Source organism: Typopeltis vanoorti, chromosome 3 (genome assembly GCF_054136105.1).
Source record: "Typopeltis vanoorti isolate ZY-2024b chromosome 3, IOZ_Tvanoo_1.0, whole genome shotgun sequence".
Classification (NCBI taxonomy): domain Eukaryota; kingdom Metazoa; phylum Arthropoda; class Arachnida; order Uropygi; family Thelyphonidae; genus Typopeltis; species Typopeltis vanoorti.
The window spans coordinates 148951021-148978294 of NC_143551.1; the positions used below are offsets into that span (position 1 = coordinate 148951021).

General features: G+C 35.8%; 1 protein-coding gene across 5 annotated transcripts in view; it reads right to left on the minus strand.

The window, feature by feature from the left end:
• LOC150108648 (single-stranded DNA-binding protein 3-like) overlaps nt 1-27274 on the minus strand; it is a 511764-nt gene that overhangs the window by 334855 nt on the left and 149635 nt on the right. For all 5 annotated transcript variants that reach the window (XM_090416121.1, XM_090416119.1, XM_090416120.1 and 2 more), the window contains exon 8: nt 8155-8226. In XM_090416121.1, the coding sequence (XP_090272247.1) occupies nt 8155-8226 (72 nt within the window). The remainder of the gene's footprint in view (nt 1-8154; nt 8227-27274) is intronic.

Below are 27274 nucleotides of genomic sequence, written 5' to 3' on the forward strand. Positions count from 1 at the left end.
CTAGGAATAAGAAAAGTCTCATTGACTATGTTATTGTTGATAGTGATGTTTTCTCCCTGGTGCAGGACACCAGAGTGTACAGAGGATTTGAAATTGGAAGTGATCACTATTTAGTCTTGAGCAGGATAAAATTGAATTTCATATCGAAAAGAATAACATGTAAGAAAGTTTTAAACCGAATAAAAGTTGAGCAGCTCTCAGATGTGAACTGTAGACTAAAATACAGAAAAATTATTGAAAAGAAAATGAAAGAGTTTGAGAACAGGAATCAAACCTTGGAGATTCAGTGGCAAACTCTGAAGGAAACATTGATTGATTCTGCCAGAGAGGCATGTGGTGAGGTTGTATGCAAGGATAAAAAAATCAGAACTCCCTGGTGGACACAGGAAGTTAAAGAGGCAGTGAAGGAAAAGAAGAAAGCATATCAAAAGTTCCTGGCAAATAAGTCAGCTTTTACTCCTACAGAATACAGAGACAAATGTAAGAAAGCTAAACAGTGTGTAAAACTAGCTAAACAAAAGTCATGGGAGGACTTTGGCAAGAATATAGAAAATAAATATCAAGAAGGTAGCAAAATATTCTGGAGGTTGTTGAAGAAGCTTAGGAATGGAGGAAAGAGTGCTGTAAAAGGAATTAGAGATGATAAAGGTGAAATGAAAACAGGAGAAAAAGATATCCTTGAAGTATGGAGTAATTACTTTGAAAAACTGCTAAATGAAACAAGCAGTGATGACAGCACAGTGATAAAAAACACTGACCAGGCATGCAGTCAGGAATACATATCCATACTTGAAGTAGAAAAAGCCATCAAAGGCTTGAAATGTGGAAAGGCAGCAGGAGTAGATGATATTCGACCAGAAATGCTGAAGTATGGTGGTATAAGAGTCTTACAGTGGCTGCACTGCATAATTCAGAAAGCCTGGACAGAGGGACGAATTCCCGATGATTGGAGTAGAGCTCTCATAGTACCGATATATAAAAAGGGAAATAAAACTGAATGTGAGAATTACAGAGGTATTTCCCTACTGAGTGTTCCTGGCAAGATCTATGCAAGTATACTTGAGAAACGGTTGAGAAGAATTGTGGAAGAAAAGCTTGGTGGAGAACAAGCTGGATTCAGGCCAAATAGAGGCTGTCAGGATCAGATCTTCACTTTACGGCAAATAGTCGAGAAAGCATGGGAATATAACAAAGATCTGTATTTAAGTTTTGTCGATTTGGAAAAGGCATATGACAAGATGCCAAGAGAGAAGCTATTCAATACTCTGCAGTTATATGGTGTCAATGGGGCATTATATCAAGCAATACTTAGTCTTTATTTGAGTTGTGAGTCAGCAGTTAGAATTGAAGGAAGTACAGGAAGATGGTTTAATGTTAAATCTGGTGTGAGACAAGGATGTACATTATCCCCTCTGTTATTCATTATCTATATGGATCACATTATGAAGGAATGTGGTATTAAACCTGATATCAAAATTGGAGATGTTAATGTCAGCTCTTTGCTTTATTCAGATGATGTTATACTTCTCAATAAATCCGCTACAAGTCTGCAAGATTCTCTGACTAAATTGAATAGCTGCTGTAATAGATATGGTATGAAGGTCAGCAATAAAAAGACAAAGACAATGAAAATAGGCAGAATCATTGAAAATGTCAACTGTGTTGTGAATGGAGAACCTGTGGAACAAGTAAAACATTTCAGCTACTTAGGCACAATTTTTACTGAAGATGGTAAACTAAATATAGAAATAGACAACAGAATCAGCAAAGCTGGTATGGCGGGAAGTCAATTGAATAAATTCATATGGAATAAGAAAGAAATTAGTCGGAACACTAAATTAGCTGTATACAAGACAGTGTTCAAACCAATTTTAACTTATGGATCTGAGAGCTGGGTCAGAAGTAAAACACTTGACCAAAGACTAGAGACCGCAGATATGAGAGTCCTGAGAAGGATTAGAGGCGTGAACAGATGGCATCAATGGCAATATCATATTAAAAATGAGGATATTAGGAAAGAACTTGACATTGTCAGCATCCAGGAATGCGTTAGCAGAGCTAATCTCAGATGGTATGGTCACTTAAACAGAATGGGAGAGGAAAGATTAGCAAAACAAGTGTTCTCTGCCAGGTTGGCAGGAAAACGACCCAGAGGAAGACCAAGATATAGGTGGATTGATACGGTACAAAGTGCCTTAGACGATAGAAATATAAGATCTGATAATGTTGGGGTCTTGACAAGTAACAGACTGATTTGGAGGAAAATTGTAGATAGGAAGTTAGTAATGATGTAATTTTTCATGTAGTACTGTCATATCCTGTACACCCCTTGAGGGTACATGGCAGGAATTTGATGATGATGATGATGATGATGAAGTCTTCTAGAAACTATTTTGCAATTTGGGTAATTAGAATGTATGAAATCAACTTTTAGCAATAAGCAGTCAGAAAAGACAGCATGGTTGTCAGAATTAGGGGAATGGTAAAGGCAGCAAATGAAAGTGATTATTTAGGTAAAAGTCAATTTTGATATGCTAGAAGTGAGAGTTGGCTTGAAGGAAGTTATCATTAGTGTCCAAGAATGATAATATATTGTTTTGATCCAACTCCAGAATAACCTTAATGCATGGATGGTGGTTCAGCATCCTTTAGGGTTATTCTTTCACAGTCATTCTTCCTTTTATTTGCTACACAGCAATTCTTTGGCCTGTTTTGGTATACTACTTTTCATAATCTGATTTCACTTCTATCACTCTTCACAGATAGTAAACCAACAATATTTCCTTTTTATGCAGCTCTTGCTTTAGAGTGTTATTCATCCATTTAATTCTCATGCAATTAATTCTCCGGACTTTATGACTACAGTCAGAGGTAGCTGACCAATTCCCATTGCTCTATAATGTAGTTTCTCATGCCAATGCATCATCCCAATCTGCCGTCTAAGTTTATTATAATTACCTGCCTCATGATTCCACATATGTCCCTTCTCTCCCTTCTTATTTAAAGCTCTTATATTAACACCTCCTAAGTTAAAACTGCATGATCAACACATTTACACACAAATCATCAGATGCTATTACTAGATCCAATGTTCTTGTACCACAAAGTTCATTACATGCTGCTTAAGGTACTTATCCTTGAGTAATTCTATAATTCATTTAACCTTTGTCTTGCATGCTTACTCCTTCCTTATGTTTATATCCCCATAGCTGAAATCATTCATAATTACATTCTTTCTGTATCCCTGTTGTGTGTGTAGCAGCATCTGATATATAACAGAACAAAATACACTATCTTGCATCAAACAGCACAAATCCATTTCCTGTATCAATCATGCCACCATTGGTTTAAACAGGCTGACAATATAAATAAAATATAATATGCATAGTTTAATGTGGAAAAATGTCAAGTCATGCATTTTGGAATGAAAAGATTACAAGCCATGTATCCTATTGATAGAGCTTCTCTCAAAAATTGATAAAGCTAAGGATTTAGTCTAGCCAGCTGAGATTTTTGAGGATGTGGTGGATCTAGAAGTGAGTGGCCTCTGTGGAATGCTCCCTATGAAGATCGATTGATGGCTTGTAGTTGCAAAAGTTAATTGATGGACAACAAACAAGGGGGATATGATAGAAACATTTAAGTTGCTAAAAGGATTTTATAGGATTAATGCAGAAGAAATATTTCAGAACTTAGCTAGAGGAGGCAGAATAAGGAGGGGTCACCCCTAGAAAGTGAGTATGAGTGTAGTTAGCAAGGATGTGAGGATTTTCACTTGGAAAGTGGTGAATGAGTGGAGTAGGTTGCCAGTCAATGGTAGACAGGACCATTACTAGGGTATATGCTGCCCCAATGCCAGCACTATTTTGTAGCTCCTAAATTCAAGAAAACAGGTAAAAAAATTTCAACATACATAAAAAGTGTTTTTATGGATGAGATATAATTTTGCTGCTCATCAAACTCACGGGCATTCCTTAGTGGGTATGATGGCCCTGATAATAGATATAGTGCAGACAATTTGAGTCGCCCATGATCAGTCTTCAGACTCCAAGGAGATGCCCATGCAATAATAACAACTTATGGTCACTTATAGCATAAGCTATTACAGATTTTTGCTGTCTTGTATTTTCCCATGTTATTTTATGTTGTGTTTTAAGATCAAAGAATGCATTATTTATTCTTAACTTTTTATTTGATGAGAAAATAAATATCAAGAAGGTGGCAAAATATTCTGGAGGTTGTTGAAGAAGCTTAGGAATGGAGGAAAGAGTGCTGTAAAAGGAATTAGAGATGATAAAGGTGAAATGAAAACAGGAGAAAAAGATATCCTTCAAGTATGGAGTAATTACTTTGAAAAACTGCTAAATGAAACAAGCAGTGATGACAACACAGTGATAAAAAACACTGACCAGGCATGCAGTCAGGAATACATATCCATACTTGAAGTAGAAAAAGCCATCAAAGGCTTGAAATGTGGAAAGGCAGCAGGAGTAGATGATATTCGACCAGAAATGCTGAAGTATGGTGGTATAAGAGTCTTACAGTGGCTGCACTGCATAGTTCAGAAAGCCTGGACAGAGGGACGAATTCCCGATGATTGGAGTAGAGCTCTCATAGTACCCATATATAAAAAGGGAAATAAAACTGAATGTGAGAATTACAGAGGTATTTCCCTACTGAGTGTTCCTGGCAAGATCTATGCAAGTATACTTGAGAAACGGTTGAGAAGAATTGTGGAAGAAAAGCTTGGTGGAGAACAAGCTGGATTCAGGCCAAATAGAGGTTGTCAGGATCAGATCTTCACTTTACGACAAATAGTCGAGAAAGCATGGGAATATAACAAAGATCTGTATTTAAGTTTTGTCGATTTGGAAAAGGCATATGACAAGGTGCCAAGAGAGAAGCTATTCAATACGCTGCAGTTATATGGTGTCAATGGGGCATTATATCAAGCAATACTTAGTCTTTATTTGAGTTGTGAGTCAGCAGTTAGAATTGAAGGAAGTACAGGAAGATGGTTTAATGTTAAATCTGGTGTGAGACAAGGATGTACATTATCCCCTCTGTTATTCATTATCTATATGGATCACATTATGAAGGAATGTGGTATTAAACCTGATATCAAAATTGGAGATGTTAATGTCAGCTCTTTGCTTTATGCGGATGATGTTATACTTCTAAATAAATCCGCTACAAGTCTGCAAGATTCTCTGACTAAATTGAATAGCTGTTGTAATAGATATGGTATGAAGGTCAGCAATAAAAAGACAAAGACAATGAAAATAGGCAGAATCATTGAAAATGTCAACTGTGTTGTGAATGGAGAACCTGTGGAACAAGTAAAACATTTCAGCTACTTAGGCACAATTTTTACTGAAGATGGTAAACTAAATATAGAAATAGACAACAGAATCAGCAAAGCTGGTATCGTGGGAAGTCAATTGAATAAATTCATATGGAATAAGAAAGAAATTAGTCGGAACACTAAATTAGCTGTATACAAGACTGTGTTCAAACCAATTTTAACTTATGGATCTGAGAGCTGGGTCAGAAGTAAAACACTGGACCAAAGACTAGAGACCGCAGATATGAGAGTCCTGAGAAGGATTAGAGGCGTGAACAGATGGCATCAATGGCAATATCATATTAAAAATGAGGATATTAGGAAAGAACTTGACATTGTCAGCATCCAGGAATGCGTTAGCAGAGCTAATCTCAGATGGTATGGTCACTTAAATAGAATGGGAGAGGAAAGATTAGCAAAACAAGTGTTCTCTGCCAGGTTGGCAGGAAAACGACCCAGAGGAAGACCAAGATATAGGTGGATTGATACGGTACAAAGTGCCTTAGATGATAGAAATATAAGATCTGATAATGTTGGAGTCTTGACAAGTAACAGACTGATTTGGAGGAAAATTGTAGATAGGAAGTTAGTAATGATGTAATTTTTTCATGTAGTACTGTCATATCCTGTACACCCCTTGAGGGTACATGGCAGGAATTTGATGATGATGATGATGAACTTTTTATTTGCACAAAACCATAAAAAATTTATTCCATTTTCACTATTTATTCCTTCATTAAATTGATAAAGCTAAGGATTTAGTCTAGCCAGCTGAGATTTTTGAGGATGTGGTATATACCTGGAATAGCTACATTCCCATTCTTGCATTTAAATCTCAACTATTACTGTATATCCATTTTATTTATTTATTTTGAGTGTTACATTTTGTAAAATCCTTATATTTCTAGATATGCACACTAATAATATTTAATAATGTTTTCTTTTCTTTAAATGTAATATTCTCCTTGATATGTAATTATATTCTTGCACTTGTTCTCTTATATTTATATAATGTTATTTCAACTCCTTTATAATTGCTCTTTCATGTTTTTCTTCACTGCTACATATTAGTATATAATGCCTCATTGTTTTAATTTTATTTATTTGGGGGAGGGGGGTTCTGATACTGCACAAATTTTAATGTTTTGATCTTCAAGTCAATTAATTCTTTTCTTGTTGGTGATCTTAGATTCCTTGTGAATTTTAGCTGTTCCCAAAACTGAATGTTCAAAATCTCAGCATTTCTTCTTTTGCTTTTCCTCATTCCATTCCTGGTCAATTCCAATCAGTCTTTCAAATGTTCTCTGGCGAGCTGCTAACCCAACCAGAGAATGCTGTATTGGCCAAGATTGATGTAGCCTTCATACTAGCCCTTTTGAAAGTATATACTTCCAATATGCTTTGCCCACATCACCTGTTAATTACAATACCATGATGAAGTACAGGTAGGATTAGTGGAGGTGAGTGTTTACTTTATAAAAAAACACGTGTTCTTAAAAAAGTTCAATTAATAACCTATACAGTGAAGAATACAGGAAATACAGGAAGATATGGTAAGTTTCATTTAAAGAAAAGTAGTTTACAAAATATACAATAAATTAAAGATGCCAAAAAATTATATTCTTGGTTTCATCCTTTATCCAAGTGAAAGCAAACAAAGTTTGTGCATGAAGTTGCTTCACGAATGGGCTACTGTATATAAAAGCTAATGAAGTCACATCAATTGCCTTAGCATCTCATAGTGCAGCACGCACACACATCCTTGCAGACATGTATAATGCCATGCATTATGGGAAGGGACATTATCCAGACCAGTTTTGACCTTTGAGGTGAAAAAAATAAAGGTGCTCATCATAGGCCTAGAGTAATTAATATAGGGGTGAAAGTGAGCCATTAATCCTGAGGCCTTTTTGCTATCTCTCATCATTGAGAGCCAGAGCCAGAAGTGATACAAGGTTGAAGTAATGCAAAAGTCATATTTCCATATACCATTACTAAAATACTCTGGATTAGAGATAGATGTTGAAAGTTTTTTCACTTCGTTATATTATAAATTAAAGATGCCAAGAAATGATATTCTTGGTTTCATCCTGTATCCAAGTGAAAGCAAACAATGTTTGCATGTGAAGTTGCTTCATGACTTCGAAGCAACTTTCTTTTTTCACCAAGAAAAAAAAAAAAAGGTGCAAATGTCTCAATGATAGATGCAAATGCTTGTCTGTTATTTTTGATCATAATGGCATAGTTCACTTTGAATGCGTTAAGCAAGAACTAAAAGTAAACCAACATTGTTATTTAGAAGTGCCAACAAGGTCACATGAAGCTGCTTATAAGACAAGACCTAACTTTGGTCAAACAGTTGGATCATTAATCACAACAATGCACCTCCACATGATACAATAGCTGACTGCAAGTTTCTGGCTAAATAATCAATCACAAACTTGGATCATCCTTTTGTATTCAACCAAACTTACTTCCTTGTGACTTTTGGCTGTTCCCAAAACTGAAGAATGCCTTGAAAGAATGCAGATTTTCTAACACTGTCGTGACATGGAGATAGTAATAAAACTCATTGTGGAATGTGAATACCCAGCAACTAATTCTGCAAGAATTTCTTACAAAACATTTCTGAAAGGAGACTTTATACTATCCTAATCTATCATAGTTTCTTACTAACATTACCATGTTGCTCAGAATGCTTAATATTAAATAAAAACCAGCTATGCAAGTTAGCAGCCAACATGACTTAAGTTCTTAGCTATAACTAGATAAAATACAAACAGAAAACATTAGTTGGATAGAAAACTTACATTGAATTCTACTTGCTGTGGCATCCGAACCCCAGGTCTCGGTCCACCAGGATACCTTGGAGACATAAAGGACTGGAAAAAAAAAAGAAAAAGAAAAAAAAGTAAGTAAAGATAAAATTCAAAAATTATTGAAACATATTTTTATCAGTGTGTAAACTCCCAAATGAAGGACTCGTTGAGTGACTTGTTAAATTAATCCCATCGATGTACTGTTCACTACAACAATTATTAACGTTAATTGATGTTTTAATTTCAAATATTGTAACTAAACAAGAGAGGGGAAGTTTGTTCACATTTTCAGATTAGCTCAAATACGAATGATCATGCCAGCAAGAACTCTGAAGCATCCACTGGAAAAACAGCACCATTTTCTATGTATTTCTAAAAAACATCCTTCTCTTAGAGATCATACCTTGCTTTTTTATTATTATTATTTTATTTGCTGTCTTAACTGAGGATGTGACAAAGCTCTGCAATTGAGATTGTGAAAAAAAAAAAAAAAATCCTGTGTTCACAGGATTTTTTAAAATAATTCTCTGACCACAAATCCTGAAGCTTTGTCATATCCTGCCTCAAAAGCAGCAAATAAATAAACACCCACACCCACTAATATTTTAGAGATTTTTACCTTTAGTATTTTTTAACATCTGATAAATGCCCAAGATATCAAAACAATGTGTTATTAAGTAGCACTGATCTCAGTGGTTCTTGCATGTAATTATTGAAATATAGGAAAAGAAATATATTTGTCTAAAACAAAATGAATGATATGAGCAGTGACCTATGGTGTATGTCTGATGCTTTTTCTATGGTCACTTCCTGCCCACTTATGTTAATAGGTGGGTAGAAAGATAAAACTGATACACACAACTATGAAAGTTTCATACGAAATTTGACTAGAGAGCTTATGGGAATACACTCGCTGGCATTTACGAGTTGCCCTAGAACAGATCTTATAGAAAACACGATCACTTGACCAAATAAATAAACACCCAGCCACACTAATATTTTAGATATTTTTACCTTTAGTACTTTTTAACATCTGATAAATGCCCAAGATATCAACAAAGTTTTATTAAGTCACCCTGATCTCAGTGGTTCTCGCATGTAATTACTGAAACAGGAAAAGAAATGTATTTGTCTAAAACAAAATCAATAATATGAACAATGACTTCTGGTGTATGTCTGGTGCTTTCTCTATGTTAATAGGTGGGCAGGAAGGTTGTTCTTGGTCTGTTCGGCTCTTTTATACAAAACTGCTAATGATAATGAAATAATGCTAGATTTAATATCCACTTGATTTATATAATATTGTAATCATAACTGCAGAGAAATATCTCTTAATCAATTTTTATTGTAAAATCATTTCAAAACTTTATATAATAGTATTTAAACTTATTTTTGTGAAGAAAATGCAACTAAAATTCCCTTTAATGCTGAATACTGACCAATTCTAAGTATCATAGGAAAAGTGCACTGATTGAAAAAGAAGATGAAATATGAATATTACCATAGGTGTCAAAAATTGACTATAATTATCTGTGGAAATTAATCTGTTCCACAGATAACTGTATATTACCAAGAGTTCCTAGTTTTATAAAATTATTATAAAACTTATGTTTATATAAATACACTGGTGTACATAAATTAAGAAATAAAGAAAAAATCACAATGCAAAAACTATATGAGTTTTTTTATGCAATGCAGTGAAAAACAGTATGAGATGTAAAAGAAACACTCACAAAAATAGCAAATAAATAGTTTAATTCAGTAAGAAATAGGTACATTCAGACAACTGTCTGGATGTACCTATTTCTTACTACTTTCAAAAACAAGAGGTCAAAATGCCAAAACAAAAGGCCAGAATGTGGTTTCCCCTCATAGCAATATAGTGCCAACAACAATGTTTCATACTGCTTATCCAGTTAGTAATAACCATTGCTCCTGCAAAAGCTCTCCTACTTTGAGAAAGTGGTTAAGAGCAGCAAAAAAATCTAACTAGAGTATTTTAGACATGCACAATAGGATTAAAATCAGGAAACATGTATGGCTAGTCCATCCATACGATAGTTTCTTCTTGAAGATGTTGGCCTATGAGCTTCACTCGATGAGGAGAAGCCTAATCGTCTTGCAGGATAAATGTCTCCCCTATTGAACTTGCATGCAGACAAACATAAGGGCCAATACCTTGTCTCTATATGATGCAGCAAACATGTTCCACTAGAAAGCATATAAAGGTTGGTGTATCCATCCAATAAGATGCCTCTTTAAACCATCGCATTACCTCCACTATAAGTGTCCCTTTTATGGATATCAGAAGGATGCTAATGTGTCCCTGGTTCTCTCCAGATCAGAGCACACCTGGAATCCTTTGGAATAAATTGAGACTCGTCTGTAAACAATACTGACCCCCCCATTAGTCTTGGGTCCACTGAGATGGAACCCGATCCATTTCAAATGTTCTCTCCTGTGACATGGACATGCAGACTACTGGTCAACTAGCATACAGACCACCTTCGTGAAGCTTGCTGCATACACCAAAAACAGACAGTAGTGTTCCTGAATGTGGCGCAAAGTCAGACTATACCTGATTCAGAGTAACACTCCTGTTTCAATGACAGATAAGTAAAGATATCAGTCACCCACTGCAGCAGAAGTCTATCACCTACCTTCACTATATCTCTGAGAAGCTGTTTGTGACTGTTTGAACTAGTTCCACAGAACTGATTCACAAACCATGGAAGGACTCACGTGCAACCATCTGGCTACTTCTGCCTGACTTTGGCCAGCTTTTAGTCTTACAAGGACTTGCCACCTGAAGTCACTGATTAAATTATGTCTTGCAACTATATCCAAGAATTTTGCTATCATGAAATGTCTTGTTCTCACTCTAGACATGAAATGGAAAAACCACTGTACAATGCCCATTTTTATGCCAAAACTCTGGTTATTATGTATGATAACCAGATGCAGCATCACTTTTTACATAATATGAATGACTTTCATATGTGTTTTTCTTTTTCCCCTCAACTAGTTATTGTGATTTTTCTCTTCCTTTATTTATGGAAATAGTGCATGAACAAAATGCCAATATAGATGCTATAAATACATAATTATAGCATCTATATTTGCATTTTGTTTATATTTATTTATTCCAATAATATTTTTTTACATTGAGCAAAATTACATTGATAATCAATAATATCTACTTTAACGTGGCTATATTTTCTACACAAATCATGTGTTGAGATGGGAGTTCTTGAAATTTCAACAATAAAAACAGACAAGAACTGTATTTATAGCATTAAATGCAACTTTAGTTTCTTAAAATACTAAATTTAAATGGACTGATACACACCCACTCCTGTAAAGATCTCAGTGCTGACACTTGGTACCTTATTACATTTTAGATTAAATACCATAATTACACTATTCTAAGAAAATAAAGTTATCATCAAATTCCTGATATGTATCCTCAAGAGGTGTACAAGAATATGTTGCTCCAAATTAATCTGCTATCCATCAAGACTTTAACATTATCAGATTTTCAATTTCTGTCCTTTAAGGTACTTTTTGCTGTATCACTCCATTTACATCCTGGTCTTCCTCTGGGACTTTTTCCTGCCAATCTGGCAAAGAACACTTGCTTTGCTAATCTTTCCATTCTCAGTACCACCAGAGATTAGCTCTACTAACATACTCCTGAATGCTAACAATGGCAAGTTCTTTCCTAATATCCTCATTTTTAATGTGATGCTACCATTGATGCCATCTGTTCACTTCACTAATCTTTCTCAGAAATCTCTAGTCTTTGATCGAGTGTTATTTCTAATCCAGCTCTCAGATCCATAAGTTAAAATTGATTTGAACACTGTCTTGTATACAGTTATTTTAGTGTTTTTGCTAATTTCTTTCTTATTCTATATAAACTTATTCAGTTGACTTCTAACCATACCAGCTTTGCTAATTCTATTGTTGATTTCCTTATTTAATTAACCATCTTCACTAAAAATTGTGCCTAAATAGTTGAAATGTTTCACTAGTTCCATAGGTTCCCCATTCAGGACACATTTGATGTTTTCAATATTTCCACCTATTTTCATTGTCTTTGTCTTTTTTTATTGCTGATATTCATACCAAATTTATTATAACAGTTATTCAATTTACTCAGGGAATCTTGCAGATTCATACTGGCATACTGGATTTATTCAGAGTAAATTATCTCCACCGTTAGTCAATAATGACTAACAGTGGAGATAACATGCATCCTTGTCACACATCTGATTTAAACATCAAACCAACTTCCTGTACTTCCTTCGATTCTAATTGCCTTACAGCTTAAATAGAAACTATGATATAATGTCCCATTTACATCATATAACTAGCAATTTGAAGATCTTTCCTCTTGGCATCTTGTCATATGCCTTTTCCAGATCTGCAAATCTTAAATGCAATCCTTCTTATATTCCCTTGATTTCTCAACAATTTGTCTTAAAGTGAAAATCTGATCCTGACGACCTCTATTTGGCATGAATCCAGCTTGTTCTTCACTAAACTTTCCTTCCACAATTCTCTGTTTTTACTTCCCTTTTTATAGATCACTACAATGAGACCTCTGCTCCAATAATCCAGAATTCGACCTTTTGACCAAGCCTTCTGAATTATGCAATGCAGCCACACTAAAACTTTTGTACTTCCATATTTGGGCATTTCTGACCGAATTTCACATACTCCAGCTGCCTTTCCACATTTCAGATATTTGATGACTTTTTCTACTTCAATTATGGATATGCATTCTTTTGAGAGTTTTCTACAGCTGTGCTGACACCGCTTGTTTCATTTAGCAGTCTTTCAAAGTAATTACTCCAGACATCTAGAATATCTTTATCTTCAGTTTTCTTGTCACCTTTATATCATCTCTGATTCCTTTTACAGTTTCTTTCCTCCATTTCTAAGCTTTTTCAATAACTTCCAGAATATTTTGCACTTTCTTGATATTTATTTTCTATGTTCTTACCAAAGTCTTTCTATGACTTTTGCTTAGCTACTTTTACACAGTGCTTCCATTAAAAAATTGAATGCAGTGAATCTACATTGTTGAATACAAAGAAGACAGTCAAGCAATATTTTGTTACCAGGAATATTCAAGTAAATTCAAAAACAAAGTGACAGTTCATTGTTAGAAATGATACAAAATCACATTAAACTGAATACACTACAATTATTTAGCTTTTAATTGTCTCTAAGTGATGACTGTTTTTGATCTAATACTTAAATATCAAAGTGAAACATAGAAGTAGTTAAGATGCGGAATCCAAAGTGATTCTGCAAAGGGCATATAACAAAGGTCGTAAAGATGCAGCATAATATTGCCTTGATAAAAGTACACTTACAAGAAAACATAAGAATATAAGAATGAGTTTATCAGGTGACACCTGAACAGCTGTGTACAAAATATTCATGAGTGAACTCAGTGAGCTGACTTCATAAATTCCAAGGAGTTATTCACCAACTCACCACCTTTTTAGTCATTCAGTTGAGTAAAACTCAATAACTGATCGTGTGTTACAACTTGAGTGCTGGGAGAAATTCATGACAGAAGCTTAATGGAGTGAAACAGCACTGAGAAAAGATTAAAAATAATAATGTCTATAATTATTTGGAAATAATTATAGACATCATCAGAGAGTAAATATGAGACTTGTAACTTACACATAAAAGCCCCACAAAATTAAGTAAAACATGAAAGAAAAGACTAGAGTCCTAACTTGATGGGGAACCTTCTGTGGGCACCTGTTGGTGGCCTAGGATTCCAAAAATAATCTTTCTCTTCTGAATTTACTGCAATGGAGCATGGTGGTCTTTTTCCAATTGTTTCTATGAAATGTATCTAAAGCATGATCGACAAGGCCCGACTGCAGATTTATTTTTTCAGTTCTTTCAAGTGAATGTTGGCTGATCTTCCTGTCTATCCATAGTAGGCCAATTTGCAAGAACATGGTACTTTATATATTACAGGCACGCGCGCGCGCGCACACACACACACACGCACGTGCATGCACACACGCGCGCACACACACACACACACACAGGGGGGGGGAGCTGATTTTCAGTAGAACATATAAGGGTAGCAAGCTTTCAATGGGGTTTGAAAGCAATGCAGATATTGTATTTCTTTAACATTCTTGCTATTTTTTTTTTTTTTGAAGTGCCTCAGACACGGGATGTTGATAGCATTACTGAAATCTTCTTTCTGAAGAAGGTCGAGGATTGGGGTAAGGACTAATTATTTTTTTGATACTGTGGGAACTAGCCATTAGATAAGGTGTTGTGTATATGATTAAGTTCTGCTGTAAAAGAAGACTGATTGAAACAAAGGTTATAGACTCTTTTGGTTAGTTTTTTAATGATACTATATTTTGGAGGGGGGGGGGGGGGAAGATTGTGAGTGTGTCTGCCTATGTGGGTGGGCTTACTATACACTGAAAAGGACAGGTAATAGGTAAGTGCATTACTAAGGCATCTAGAAATGTTAAACTATTATTCATTTTTTTCCCATGGTAAAATGGAAAAATGCTATTAGAGAATATGGAAAAGAACTGTTTGACTCTGATCGCACAGACGCACCAGATATACAAAATATGGATTGTGAACCAATTACATATAAAGAAATAGAATACTGTTCTGTCGGAAAAAGGGCTGACTCACTATTCGTAAGCCATTTTGTTTCCAACCCAACACAGAGACAATGAAGACCTAAGGATAAGGACATGCTTATACTTCCAAGGAAAGGGCTAAGGGAGTATTGTATATATATTCGCTCAAAGACATATCAACTCGACTGAGATTGTTAATATTAAATAAACTAAGGAAATGTGTGTTTAGAACTAATATTGTTCCTGTAAACTAAGCAATGGAAAACTGTGTTTCAAGACCAAAATTGTTGTTATTAAATGTGCTTAAGAGATCTATGGTTTAGAACCATGTTAGAATAGTTCAGAGTTAAGGAGACCAATCAGCCGCAGCTAAGCATCTGACGTAGTCAACGAGAGAGAGAGGGTGCTCGGAAGGCAAATATAAGGCGGCGCGCGAGACTCGAACGCTCTCTTGGTTTTTTGTTCCTGTGTTCCCGTCCAATCCTGGATAGCTGAGGAAGCTTGTCGCTGGTGCCCAGCAACAATCTCCCAGTTGCTGTTGTACCGAGTCGAATAGAGCTACCTAAGGAATGAAGTCCGAATTTCAGTAAAGAGCCGTTGGTGAACCACGGCTCTTTACTGAAATTGGGGCAACCTTCGAAGAAAGTCTAAGTAAATCGCAGAGATAGAAACACGTGGCTAGGAATTACAGAAGTCCTGCCATATCAGAAGTGAAAGTGTGGGAGAAGTCACGGAAACTCCTTGAACTAAGACAAGATGGTAATGTACAACCTTTTCATACATAATATAGAATTGTAAACATACACATTAACTTACCCATAGTGCCTTAAATGACTGTTTGGACTAATTGTTTCTGTCAAGTAAGTTGGTGCCATTCCAAGCTTGTGCTGATAAGGGAACCTAACCTTTGAACTGTTTGTCTGGAAGAAACTATTTGCTGTAGTGTTAGATATTAGCCTGATTATCACTAAAAATGTGGGGGATAGAGATTTTGCAGAACTAGAATTTGTTTTCAATGTTACAATATAAGTTAGAATGAGTTTGATATGCCATGTATAAAGTTTATGTCTAATTGTGCTTAGAAAGTGAGCAGTGAGTAACCCTGTAAAGATAAGTCGAGTCTGAGCTTAATAATATGACAGAGATATAGGATTGTATTACTGGAGCATAAAGATTGAAATTTTGGATATCTTAATCTAAAGGGGGGGGGGGGGGAGTTCAGACTCTCAATTTAATACAAAGAAGGTAACTTAGCATTGAAATTATTACTTAAAATGTATCCATGTTTGTGTTTTAATAAATGTATTCTTTTATACCAAACTTCATGAGTTCTGTTGTACTGAGACTGAATGACCACTTATAAAACTTTTCGGACCTGTGTGAGTGAAGGGGGAAGCAATTCGTGTAAGAAAGAAAAGAGAGGAACCATGACTGCACATCACGTGATCCCTAATAAATTAATGTTGTTTATTTGAGTATCAGAATTTAGTTGCCGGCTGGCACAGTCATTCAAAAAAATATAAATTTGTTGGCAATGAAATAAACGATATGCATGAGAGATAATTGAACCTTAGAATACAATAAGAGATAAGAATAAAAGGAAAAGACTCGACACGGAGACATAACAATACGTTCTAAGTCAAATGAAAACAGGTAAAACACCAGGCCCTGACCAGATTCCTATCAAATTGTTAAAGAAAGTAAAAAAACACACTTAATGACCTAAAGTTTATCTTAAATAACATCTATGTTACAGGATACATCCCTGATGATCCAAGGAAATCCATCTTTGTCACTATTCCCAAAATTTCAAGAACTTTTGAATGTTCAGAATATAGACTAATAAGTTTAACAATGTTAAGTTCTGAATGAAACTGAAACTGTATTAATTTATATTTTCTTCAGAACTTAACATGCATCTTCCATTTTGGCAAATACTGATATATCAGGCGGATAAAATTGCTTGTAAATTACCAGAAACGTTAATAATTTAAGAATCCTTTTACTTATCCAAAGTGTTGTAATGTATTTACTGTGAATAGTCCATTGTTTAAACTTTGCTAAATTTGTATAAATACTTGTATGTTACTGAGAGAAGGCTAATCAGATTAAGTACCGATAGCCAGGAGCAAAACATGTACGCACCAAGTACACATGCACTGTGGAAAGAGAACACATAACCCCCCAACCACCGAAGAGCTTGCTAGAGCAGATTGTGGCACTAGGTGCTGGGAGATGTAAGATGACGTGAGCAAAGAGGGAGAGGTTTAATGACGTAGTAAGGAAGTGTTGGGCATGGAATTTAAAAAGCGAAGCAGCGCCAGCTCAGAGCCTTTTTCGCTAGTTTTTCTTTAGTCGTCCTCTTCACTTATCGATGTGCGTCCTCGTTCCTTGGAGGGATCGTCAAAGCAGAGATCGTAGGAGAATGCCAAGAAATCCTTGGAAATTGCTGGTTAAGGATTTGCCCAGCGAAACTGAGTTCCTGTTTACCGCAGAGACAGCTAAGCCTTGCCGAGCCTGATGAATAGTGAACAGCGAGCACGTGTCTTCATCGCCGGAGATATATCCAGTCTGGATCATTCAGTGGGGTAATGCAGACCAAGCAGAACAGAAGGTGGACCTGGAGGTGATGTTATATCGAGATATGTATGATGTTCTAGCAGTTACCCAGCAATTGGTAAAGTAGAAACTTTAATCTGTTTAAAGAATGTATAAAGGAAGAAAGACTGTAAATTTTAGTTGGACATTAAGTTTAAAGGGTTGTGATTTTTTGCAAGGACTTGAGAGATATGGTTTAAGAGAGCAGTGTAACTCTGAGACATGAATGAAGAAATTAGGGTTAAATTAATGTCTATGAATGAAGAATCTTTAGTATTATGGAGTTTTAGCTTATGATCTACCTTTGATAGAATGTTTTAACTGTACTGATATTTATACATGCTAAGAGAGAATAAGAAGTGTTAGATAATTATGTTTTTATTGAAATTGATATTGAAGCTAGCATGTGCCAAAGTTCATTTATGATGTGTAATCTGTCTACAGTGTAAATAAATGTTTTCTTTAGATTCAATAGTTGACTTGCCTGATATCATTTTCTATTGCACTGCTCATAAATAATTGAACCACGGTGGGAGGTAATTTATAAGGGAGGCTCTGACTGCAAACTAAGTTAGAGATAGATGAGATTTGAACTACTTTATATAGATTAAGAAATTAGGGATAGTGTGCTATGCTAAGTTCTAGTTCTTTGATTTTTCATTGTTCAAAAATCTAGGATTCAGGGTGGGCAGTATAATATAAATTTTCCCTGAATCCGAAGAGAGAACCAGCACCAGTACAGAAACAAAGGAATTGCCATTGTCCATTGGGAATCTCTTTGTCTTCTACCCACGTGCAATATCCTTAAAGTTGATAACGGCCCAAGGTAAATGTTAAGACTGCATAAATTAAGGAGTTAATCAGGTATAGTTAAGGTTATAACAGAAAGTGTTGAATTAAGAAATTATTAATGATATAGACATGAAGTAAACATTATAAGTAAAGTAAGAAGAAATACAAGGAAGTAACGACGTAACAATGGCCCAGTCGGCACATCACGTATATAACATATTTAACAAGCCATGTTACAAAATTACTATTGAGAATAATCCTAGAAAGAATAAAAGGCACTTTGTCAGCAGAAAAAGAAGACACTCAATCAGGTTTTCAAAAATACAAAGGTACAAGAGATTTGTTTCAAATTTTCAATTTGAAAACATTATGTGAAAGAAGCCTTGATAACCAGAAAAGCATATATCTTTGTTTTATTGATTACACCAAAGCATTTGATTCAATAGATCACAAGAAATTAATACACATCCTACAGAATAATGGGTTAAAAGGAAAAGATCTACGTATAATTACAAATATATACTGGAATCAAATGGCCTCAATATGATATAAACATGCATATTATGACAACTTTGAAATCAAAAAAGGAGTAACACAAGGATGTGTCTTATCACCCTTACTGTACAATATATATAGTGAGCAAGTTTTTAAAAATATTCCAGAACTGAAGGTTCCTACCCCCGACTTTTAAAAAAGTCGGGGGTAGGAACTTCAACAACTTCAGGTATGCAGATGACAGAGTCCTTATAGCTGAATCTGAAGATGATCTTCAAAAATTAGTCACAGAAATTTACCACAGAAGCTTAGACATGGGATTAATTATTAACATAAAGAAAACAAAGTGCATAATTATATCAAAAGAACCAATAAATAAGAAACTAAACATAACAGTTAATAAAAAGAAAATTGAACAGGCTCAGTCTTTTATATATTTGGGACAAATGTTTACAGACAAAGGAAATTCCCTTAAAAAAATAAAAAGAAGAATAGAGATAGCAAGAAAAGCCTTTATTGATATGAAAACCGTTCTAACATCCAGAGACATTAATATAGACACAAGAAAAAGATTAATAAAATGCTATATCTGGTCAAGCCTTCTCTACAACAGTGAAACTTGGACTCTAAATAAAGAAGCAGAGAAAAAAATTAGAAGCTTTTGAAATGTGGACCATCAGAAGAATGTTGAAAATACCATGGACAGAGAAAATGAAAAACGAAGATGTTTTAAAGAATGCAAAAATGAAAAGAACATTAATGAAAACAATTAAAGAATGAAAACTTAAATATTTTGGACATCTAACTAAACAAGAAGGCATCCAGAAATCAATATTAGAAGGGAAACTGGATGGAAAAAGAGGGAGGGGTAGACCCAGGAGAATGTGGTTTGAAGACATTAAGGACTGGACTGGCTTGAAGTACTATAAATGTTCCAGAGCAGCAAAAGAAAGAAAAAAGTTCCATGACATGGTTGCCAACCTCCTTCTAGAGGATGATACTTGAAGAAGAAGAAGAAACTGGATTCTACGGTGAAAATTATTGGGAGAATTAAAGATTATCTTTATTTCTTTCTGAGTGTGCTATTTCACTCCATTAAGCCGTTAACGTAAATTTCTCCCAGCACTTAAGCCTTAACATGTTATGATACGTTAAGGCTTATGATTATTCATGGTGAAGGTATAGTGTGCAAGGCAAAGCATTATGGTAAGTTCAAACTTCAAATGCCTAGAAAATTAAACAGGCTGGTCTTTCTTAAAAGATGTTGGGATACATAAAAAGAAATATTACCAAACTGCATGAAACTTAAAGTCAAGTTAAAATCTAAAAGGGCTCTAAGTATCTAAAAGCATGCCAGTTTTACTCTGCTATGCATCATCGCTGCTACTAATGTAGCCATCAGCTCACTGAAGTTGGAGTTCTCAGCTATTTTGAACACTGAACTCTGTACCATCCTACTTGATAATTCAGAAGCCTCTGCTCAGAAAGAATTCTTAAAAATAAACACACCAAAAAGTATAAGTATTTATTCTAAACCCATACCTAAAGTTTTACCTCTTCATACAGTACTTAACATATTGTCAAAAAGGTTTAGTGATGCTGCCTTCAGTGCCCTTAGTCTTGGCCATAATTTTGCTGTTGCTCTCAAGCAAGTACCAGCAACAGGCTGGTACTTGCTCAACATCGAATGAAGTATCCATAACTTAACTGCAGAAATAGCTAACAACATTAGGCTTGATGTCACCAGTATTCTTTCTCAATCTTTGCCTGCTAAAAGAAATCTAACATCTTACAAACTCAGTACCCCTCAAGAAACTATGCAAAGATTGCAGTATAGTCATCACCGTAGCTGATAAGGGGAGTGCCACTGTTATTCTTAATACCAGTGAATACAATCAAGAAATAAGCATCATTCTCAGAGACTTATAAACCTTTAGATTATGATCCCACCAAATCTCAAATCAAAAAATTGAAAATCTGCTCAAAAAAAAAAAAAAAAGTCTCTTCCTGGCATCCTTTAGCAAGCATATCCCATCATATCACAAAGCACAACTACCACTCTTGTGGCAGAAGAACTCATACAGTGTTTAATTCAGACAGTTAAGATGAGTTGTGGTTGTTGTGACAGAGATTTGGGGATTCAATCCAAAACAGAACATAAGTCTGGATGTCTGCAGGTGATGATGCACATAATTAAGGTTAGTGTCTATACCATGAATGCTGGTGAAGGAGATATGGCAGGATTTTTTTTTTTGCAAGATTTTTTTAATTGAAATTTTTTTGGGAGAAGGGGATTATTTGTGAGGTTATTATTTTTATTTTTTTAATATTTATTTATTTAATTTTATTATTATTTAACTGCAGTGAAAGCATATTTATTTAGGTTTACTCTCACGGGATGGCTCAGTTAAGTAAGTTTGAGCACGGTTAGTAGTTAGAAGGGGACCAATCGTTCGATGCCGTTGGCACAATCTCCCTTGATGAGTCTTTGGACTCCCTGGAGGCGTCTAATAATAATAATAATAATAATTATTATTATTATTTTGCAGATGAATTTACTTCCTAAAGATCAATGTGAAACATGGAATTTATTTTCTAAAACTTCATTTTTGAGCTATTACTTTATTTTAGTAGTAAGACTTATACGTTGGTTAGACATAACTGGTAATTAGTTTACGGAATTAACAACGCATATAAAGTATATTAATTAAAGGTAACTTTAATGAATAACTTCTATATTTCGGCAATGTCACATTGCCATCTTCAGGAACATAAAGATATGGTATGTGCACTCAGGAACTAACACAAAGCAAATGAGGAAGAAAGCAAGAAACTAATATTGTTCCTAAAGTCCTAATGGTGCCCTCTTGCGGGCTAATTTGGTAGTCTTGGCAGTTGGGCTGAAGTTCTCATAATGAAAGTCTCCCAAATTTGGGGCAGTTTCATGCACCCAAATTTGTTGAGGTTAGGAATGTTTTTTAGAGCTGCTGAAGATTCTTTGAATAATCTTTCGTATTTAAACTTGCTGTGATGGATTATTTTTGTTTTCTTCCAACGAATTTTATGGTGGGTATCTCAGGCATGGTCTGCCAGCCCAGAGTGGCTGTACTGGTGAAACCGGATGTAGTCTTGGTGTTCTGAAATCCTGATATTTGTTGTTCTGCCTGTTTGGCCAAAGTAGGACAATTTGCAGCTGCAAGGGACCTGGTATACACCAGGTAGGTCTAGGGGAAGTGGTTGGTCTTTGGTAGAGCGGATAAGGGATGCCAACTTTTTATATGGTCTGTAACAGGAAGTAAGGTCATATTTTTTGAGGATATTGGTTATTTTTTCAGAGGTGCACTGGATGTAGGGATGGTGATAGACTTGGTGTAATCTTTATTGTGGAGGGGGGGGATGGGAGTTGTGGTTCACAGGTTTTAGTATTTTTTGGATTTTTTTGGGGTTATAGCCATTGGCTAAGAAAGTGTTGAGGATGTGGTTTAGTTCAATAGTCAGGGCCTTGTCATCTGAGCAGATTAATTTTGCCCTGTTATATAGTGTTTTTATCACCCCATATTGTTGTGAGGGGGGGGGGGGGATTGCTGGTGAATGTATCTGCCAGTGTGGGTGGGTTTTCTGTAAACAGAGAAAACCAAAGATCCGTCAAGCTGGCGGGTGATTAAAGTGTCTAGGAAGGGGAGGGTGTTGTTTTCCTCTTTTTCTAAGGTGAACTGGACTCTGGGATGTTGGTTGTTTAAGTGGGTTAGGAAGGAGTGGAGTGTGTCTGAGCCATGTGGCCAAATAGCAAACACATCATCCACATAACGAAGCCAAATAGTGGGTTTTTGTGGGGCGGAGTTTAAGGCTTTCTCTTCAAATGTCTCCATAAAGAAATTGGCCAAGGGTGGGGAAAGTGGTGAACCCATGGCTGTCCCCTCTATCTGTTTGTAGAACTTTCCTTGCCAAACGAAATAGCCTGAGTTCATTGTGAACTGAAATAGGCCTGAGATATCGGGAGGAAACTTGGCCTGGATGACCTCAAGGGTTTCTTTGAGTGGGACATTAGTGAATAGGGAGGAGACGTCAAAACTGACCATTATGTCAGTGTGTTGGAGTGTGAGGTTTTCTATACTGGCTTTAAAGTGGGCCGAGTTTTTTATGTGTGATGGTATGTTGCCAGTGTAGTGTGCGAGCGTTTTGGCTAAATGTTTGGCTAATTTATATGTGGGGGAATCAATGCCATCCACTATGGGACGCAATGGCACATTTTGTTTATGTATTTTTGGGAGTCCATATAATCAGGGGGGGGTTAGAGTTATAAGGTTTAAGTTTGTTGGTGACTTCCACAGGCCAAGAAGTGACTTTCTTAAGGAGTCTGTGGATAGTTCTAATCTAAGAGCTGGTCGGATTATATTCAATGGGGAGGTAAGTAGTACGGTCTCGTACTAAAGAATTTAGCTTACCTTTGTAGTCTTTTTGATTGAGGAACACAGTGGCGCTTCCCTTATCAGTTTTGGTGATTACTATTTTTTTGTTGTTTTTCAATTCTTGTAGGGCTGTATATTCGTTTTTGGATAAGTTGGATTTTGGAGGTTTGGCTTTAGTGAGAACACTTACTTACCTCCCGATTGAATATAATCCGACCAGCTCTCAGAGTAGAACTATCCACAGACTCCTTAAGAAAGTCACTTCTTGGCCTGTGGAAGTCACCAACAAACTTAAACCTTATAACTCCAGACCCCCCCCGATTATATGGACTCCCAAAAATACATAAACAAAGTGTGCCATTGCGTCCCATAGTGGATGGCATTGATTCCCCCACATATAAATTAGCCAAACATTTAGCCAAAACGCACACACACTACACTGGCAACACACCATCACACATAAAAAACTCGGCCCACTTTAAAGCCAGTATAGAAAACCTCACACTCCAACACACTGACATAATGGTTAGTTTTGACGTCTCCTCCCTATTCACTAATGTCTCACTCAAAGAAACCCTTGATGTCATCCAAGCCAAGTTTCCTCCCGATATCTCAGCCCTATTTCAGTTCACAATGAACTCAGGCTATTTCTTTTGGCAAGGAAAGTTCTACAAACAGATAGAGGGGACAGCCATGGGTTCACCACTTTCCCCACCCTTGGCCAATTTCTTTATGGAGACATTTGACGAGAAAGCCTTAAACTCCGCCCCACAAAAACCCACTATTTGGCTTCGTTATGTGGATGATATGTTTGCTATTTGGCCACATGGCTCAGACACACTCCACTCCTTCCTAACACACTTAAACAACCAACATCCCAGAGTCCAGTTCACCTTAGAAAAAGAGGAAAACAACACCCTCCCCTTCCTAGACACTTTAATCACCCGCCAGCCTGATGGATCTTTGGTTTTCTCTGTTTACAGAAAACCCACCCACACTGGCAGATACATTCACCAGCAATCCCACCACCCACCTCACAACAATATGGGATGATAAAAACACTATATAACAGGGCAAAATTAATCTGCTCAGATGACAAGGCCCTGACTATTGAACTAAACCACATCCTCAACACTTTCTTAGCCAATGGCTATAACCCCAAAAAAATCCAAAAAATACTAAAACCTGTGAACCACAACTCCCATCCCCCCCTCCACAATAAAGATTACACCAAGTCTATCACCATCCCCTACATCCAGGGCACCTCTGAAAAAATAATCAATATCCTCAAAAAATAATCAATATCCTCAAAAAATATGACCTTACTTCCTGTTACAGACCATATAAAAATTGGCATCCCTTATCCGCTCTACCAAAGACCAACCACTTCCCCTAGACCTACCTGGTGTATACCAGGTCCCTTGCAGCTGCAAATTGTCCTACTTTGGCCAAACAGGCAGAACAACAAATATCAGGATTTCAGAACACCAAGACTACATCCGGTTTCACCAGTACAGCCGCTCTGGGCTGGCAGACCATGCCTTAGATACCCACCATAAAATTCGTTGGAAGAAAACAAAAATAATCCATCACAGCAAGTTTAAATACGAAAGATTATTCAAAGAATCTTCAGAAGCTCTAAAAAACATTCCTAACCTCAACAAATTTGGGTGCATGAAACTGCCCCAAATTTGGGAGACTTTCATTATGAGAACTTCAGCCCAACTGCCAAGACTACCAAATTAGCCCGCAAGAGGGCACCATTAGGACTTTAGGAACAATATTAGTTTCTTGCTTTCTTCCTCATTTGCTTTGTGTTAGTTTCTGAGTGCACATACCATATCTTTATGTTCCTGAAGATGGCAATGTGACATTGCCGAAATATAGAAGTTATTCATTAAAGTTACCTTTAATTAATATACTTTATAAGCGTTGTTAATTCCGTAAACTAATTACCAGTTATTACTTTATTTGTTAAACCTATTAGAGTAAAACAAGTTTTTCTTACAGCAGTTATGATTTTCAGTATGTTGAAAATAATAAGAAAAAAGATGCACTGAAGTAAGTTCTCGACATGTAGTCAATTCGTTCCAGCAGTTTCTGCAAGCTGAAAATCCAAGTAAATCAAATTGTGCTTACATACAATACATTTTTGACATGTGTTCAGTTCAAAGGATGATTAAAGCTTCAAGGTTGTGTTTATGAAAAGAAAACTGAGAAAATGAAAGTTTATTCAAAATATTATAAACTTTGGTAACTCAAATGCCAAAAGGTATATTCTCATAAGTTCTCTGGTAAATTTTTAAAACTTCAAGTATCTTTCTATATTGGGTATATATTATATACAAATATAATATATACACAGTGTGCCCGCATTAAGTAATGAGACAACAATTATTATATCAAAGCAAAGAATGATATTTGGAATTATCAATTACACAAATGCAAAATAATCTCCCTCCAACTCCATACAACATTTCCTTCTGTTGTACAGGTGTTTGAAAACAAAGTGGTAGTCCTGCACAGGAACTTCCTTCAGTCTCTGGGTCACATAGCGTTGGATGTCCTCAATGAAATGGTGGAGTGGGGAGGGGAGATGTTTAATCACACAGATCGACTATGAAGACAGAAACTGCTTAATAGGCAACACACAGTGCACTAGCGTGATGTCATGTAACAAACACCAATTGTCGTTGTGGAAAAGTTCTTTCCTGACAAGTCGCATGCAGGTGTACAGAGTTATCCAAATGCATGGTGGATAATTCCACCGTGAATTTTTTTCAGCAGCATTGGAAAAACAATGACCATCATTTTCACATGTGATTTTTGCAACCTGACTTTCTTCTGCCGGGGAGAAGACGTTCTCTGCTCTGGCATTTTGTTTCCGGATCAAACTGAAAACACCAACTTTCATCACCTGCGATGAAAGTTGCAACACATTGTGATCTTGATCAACTGCATGGATGAAATTTTGACAACATGCAACCCAGTGCTCTTTCTGTTCATGTTGTCAATGTGTACAGTACAAACCGTGAACAAATCTTCCTCTTGCTCAAATCTCTTTCTAAGATTAATCTGGCCATTTCCTTACTGACAATACAGCGAGTAACCTAGTGGTTATCTGCCTATAGTGGGCAACAATTTCTCCATCTTTTACTACATTTTCATTTCTCCATGAAGAAACTGGCCATCTACAGTGTGGTTCATCCTCCAGGGACTCCCTCCTGTCTATTGAAAACCAGCAGAAAGTTTATGCTGATGACAGTCTGAGCCATGCATGCATTGTTCCGACATCTCAATCATCATAAATCAGTTCATAGCACGTAATAACATGTTGGGTTTTCTCTTTTTTTCATTTCTTCTTCTACTAATATGCCTCTTTTCTTGAAGATGATTGAGGATTACACTGACTGAACTTTCCACATGTTGCATAATGCAAACTTTATCATCGATAATAGTTCTAATACTATTCATTCATTTCAAAAACATGGAAAAATGTCAACAAACTTATTACCCTTTTAACACTGTTTAATAATTTCTACTCTTAGTCTCCATATTTACCATATTTATATAGAGACTCTTCTTATCATTGTTAACACAAGTATTTGTTCTGGTCACTTTTAAATATGTTTCTGAGACAAATTACAATAGTACCTACCTAGGTTCACTACAAGACAACTTGTAAAAGGCAGAAAAAACAAAATGGCATTGACGTTATCAACTGTGTATCAACTAACTATGAAGGCCATGTATTATATTAAAACAGAGAATATTATAGATCCAGCGATATTTTAATTTTTAATTAAAATATTTTATTATATTTTCCAGAAGCCAGTATGCCCATCATCAAACAAAGGCAATCCAATGCTGAAAGCTATACTCTCACAAGTTCTCTGGTAAATTTTCAAAACTTTAAGTGTCTTGCTATATTGGGCTATAAAATATGAATGGATCTATAATAACCTCCATTGTAATATCTTAGATATGCCAAATCAAAGTCTTTCAGCTTTATATTTTAGTTGTCTATTATGTTCACAAAATAGTGGTTGATAGATGGCATTGCTAGTCATAATTTAAAACTACAAATCCACATAAGTCGAGGACTTACTGTATAACATTTCATGCTGTTAACAAAAATAAGACCTGTAGCAGAATAGCTTTTTTTTTTTT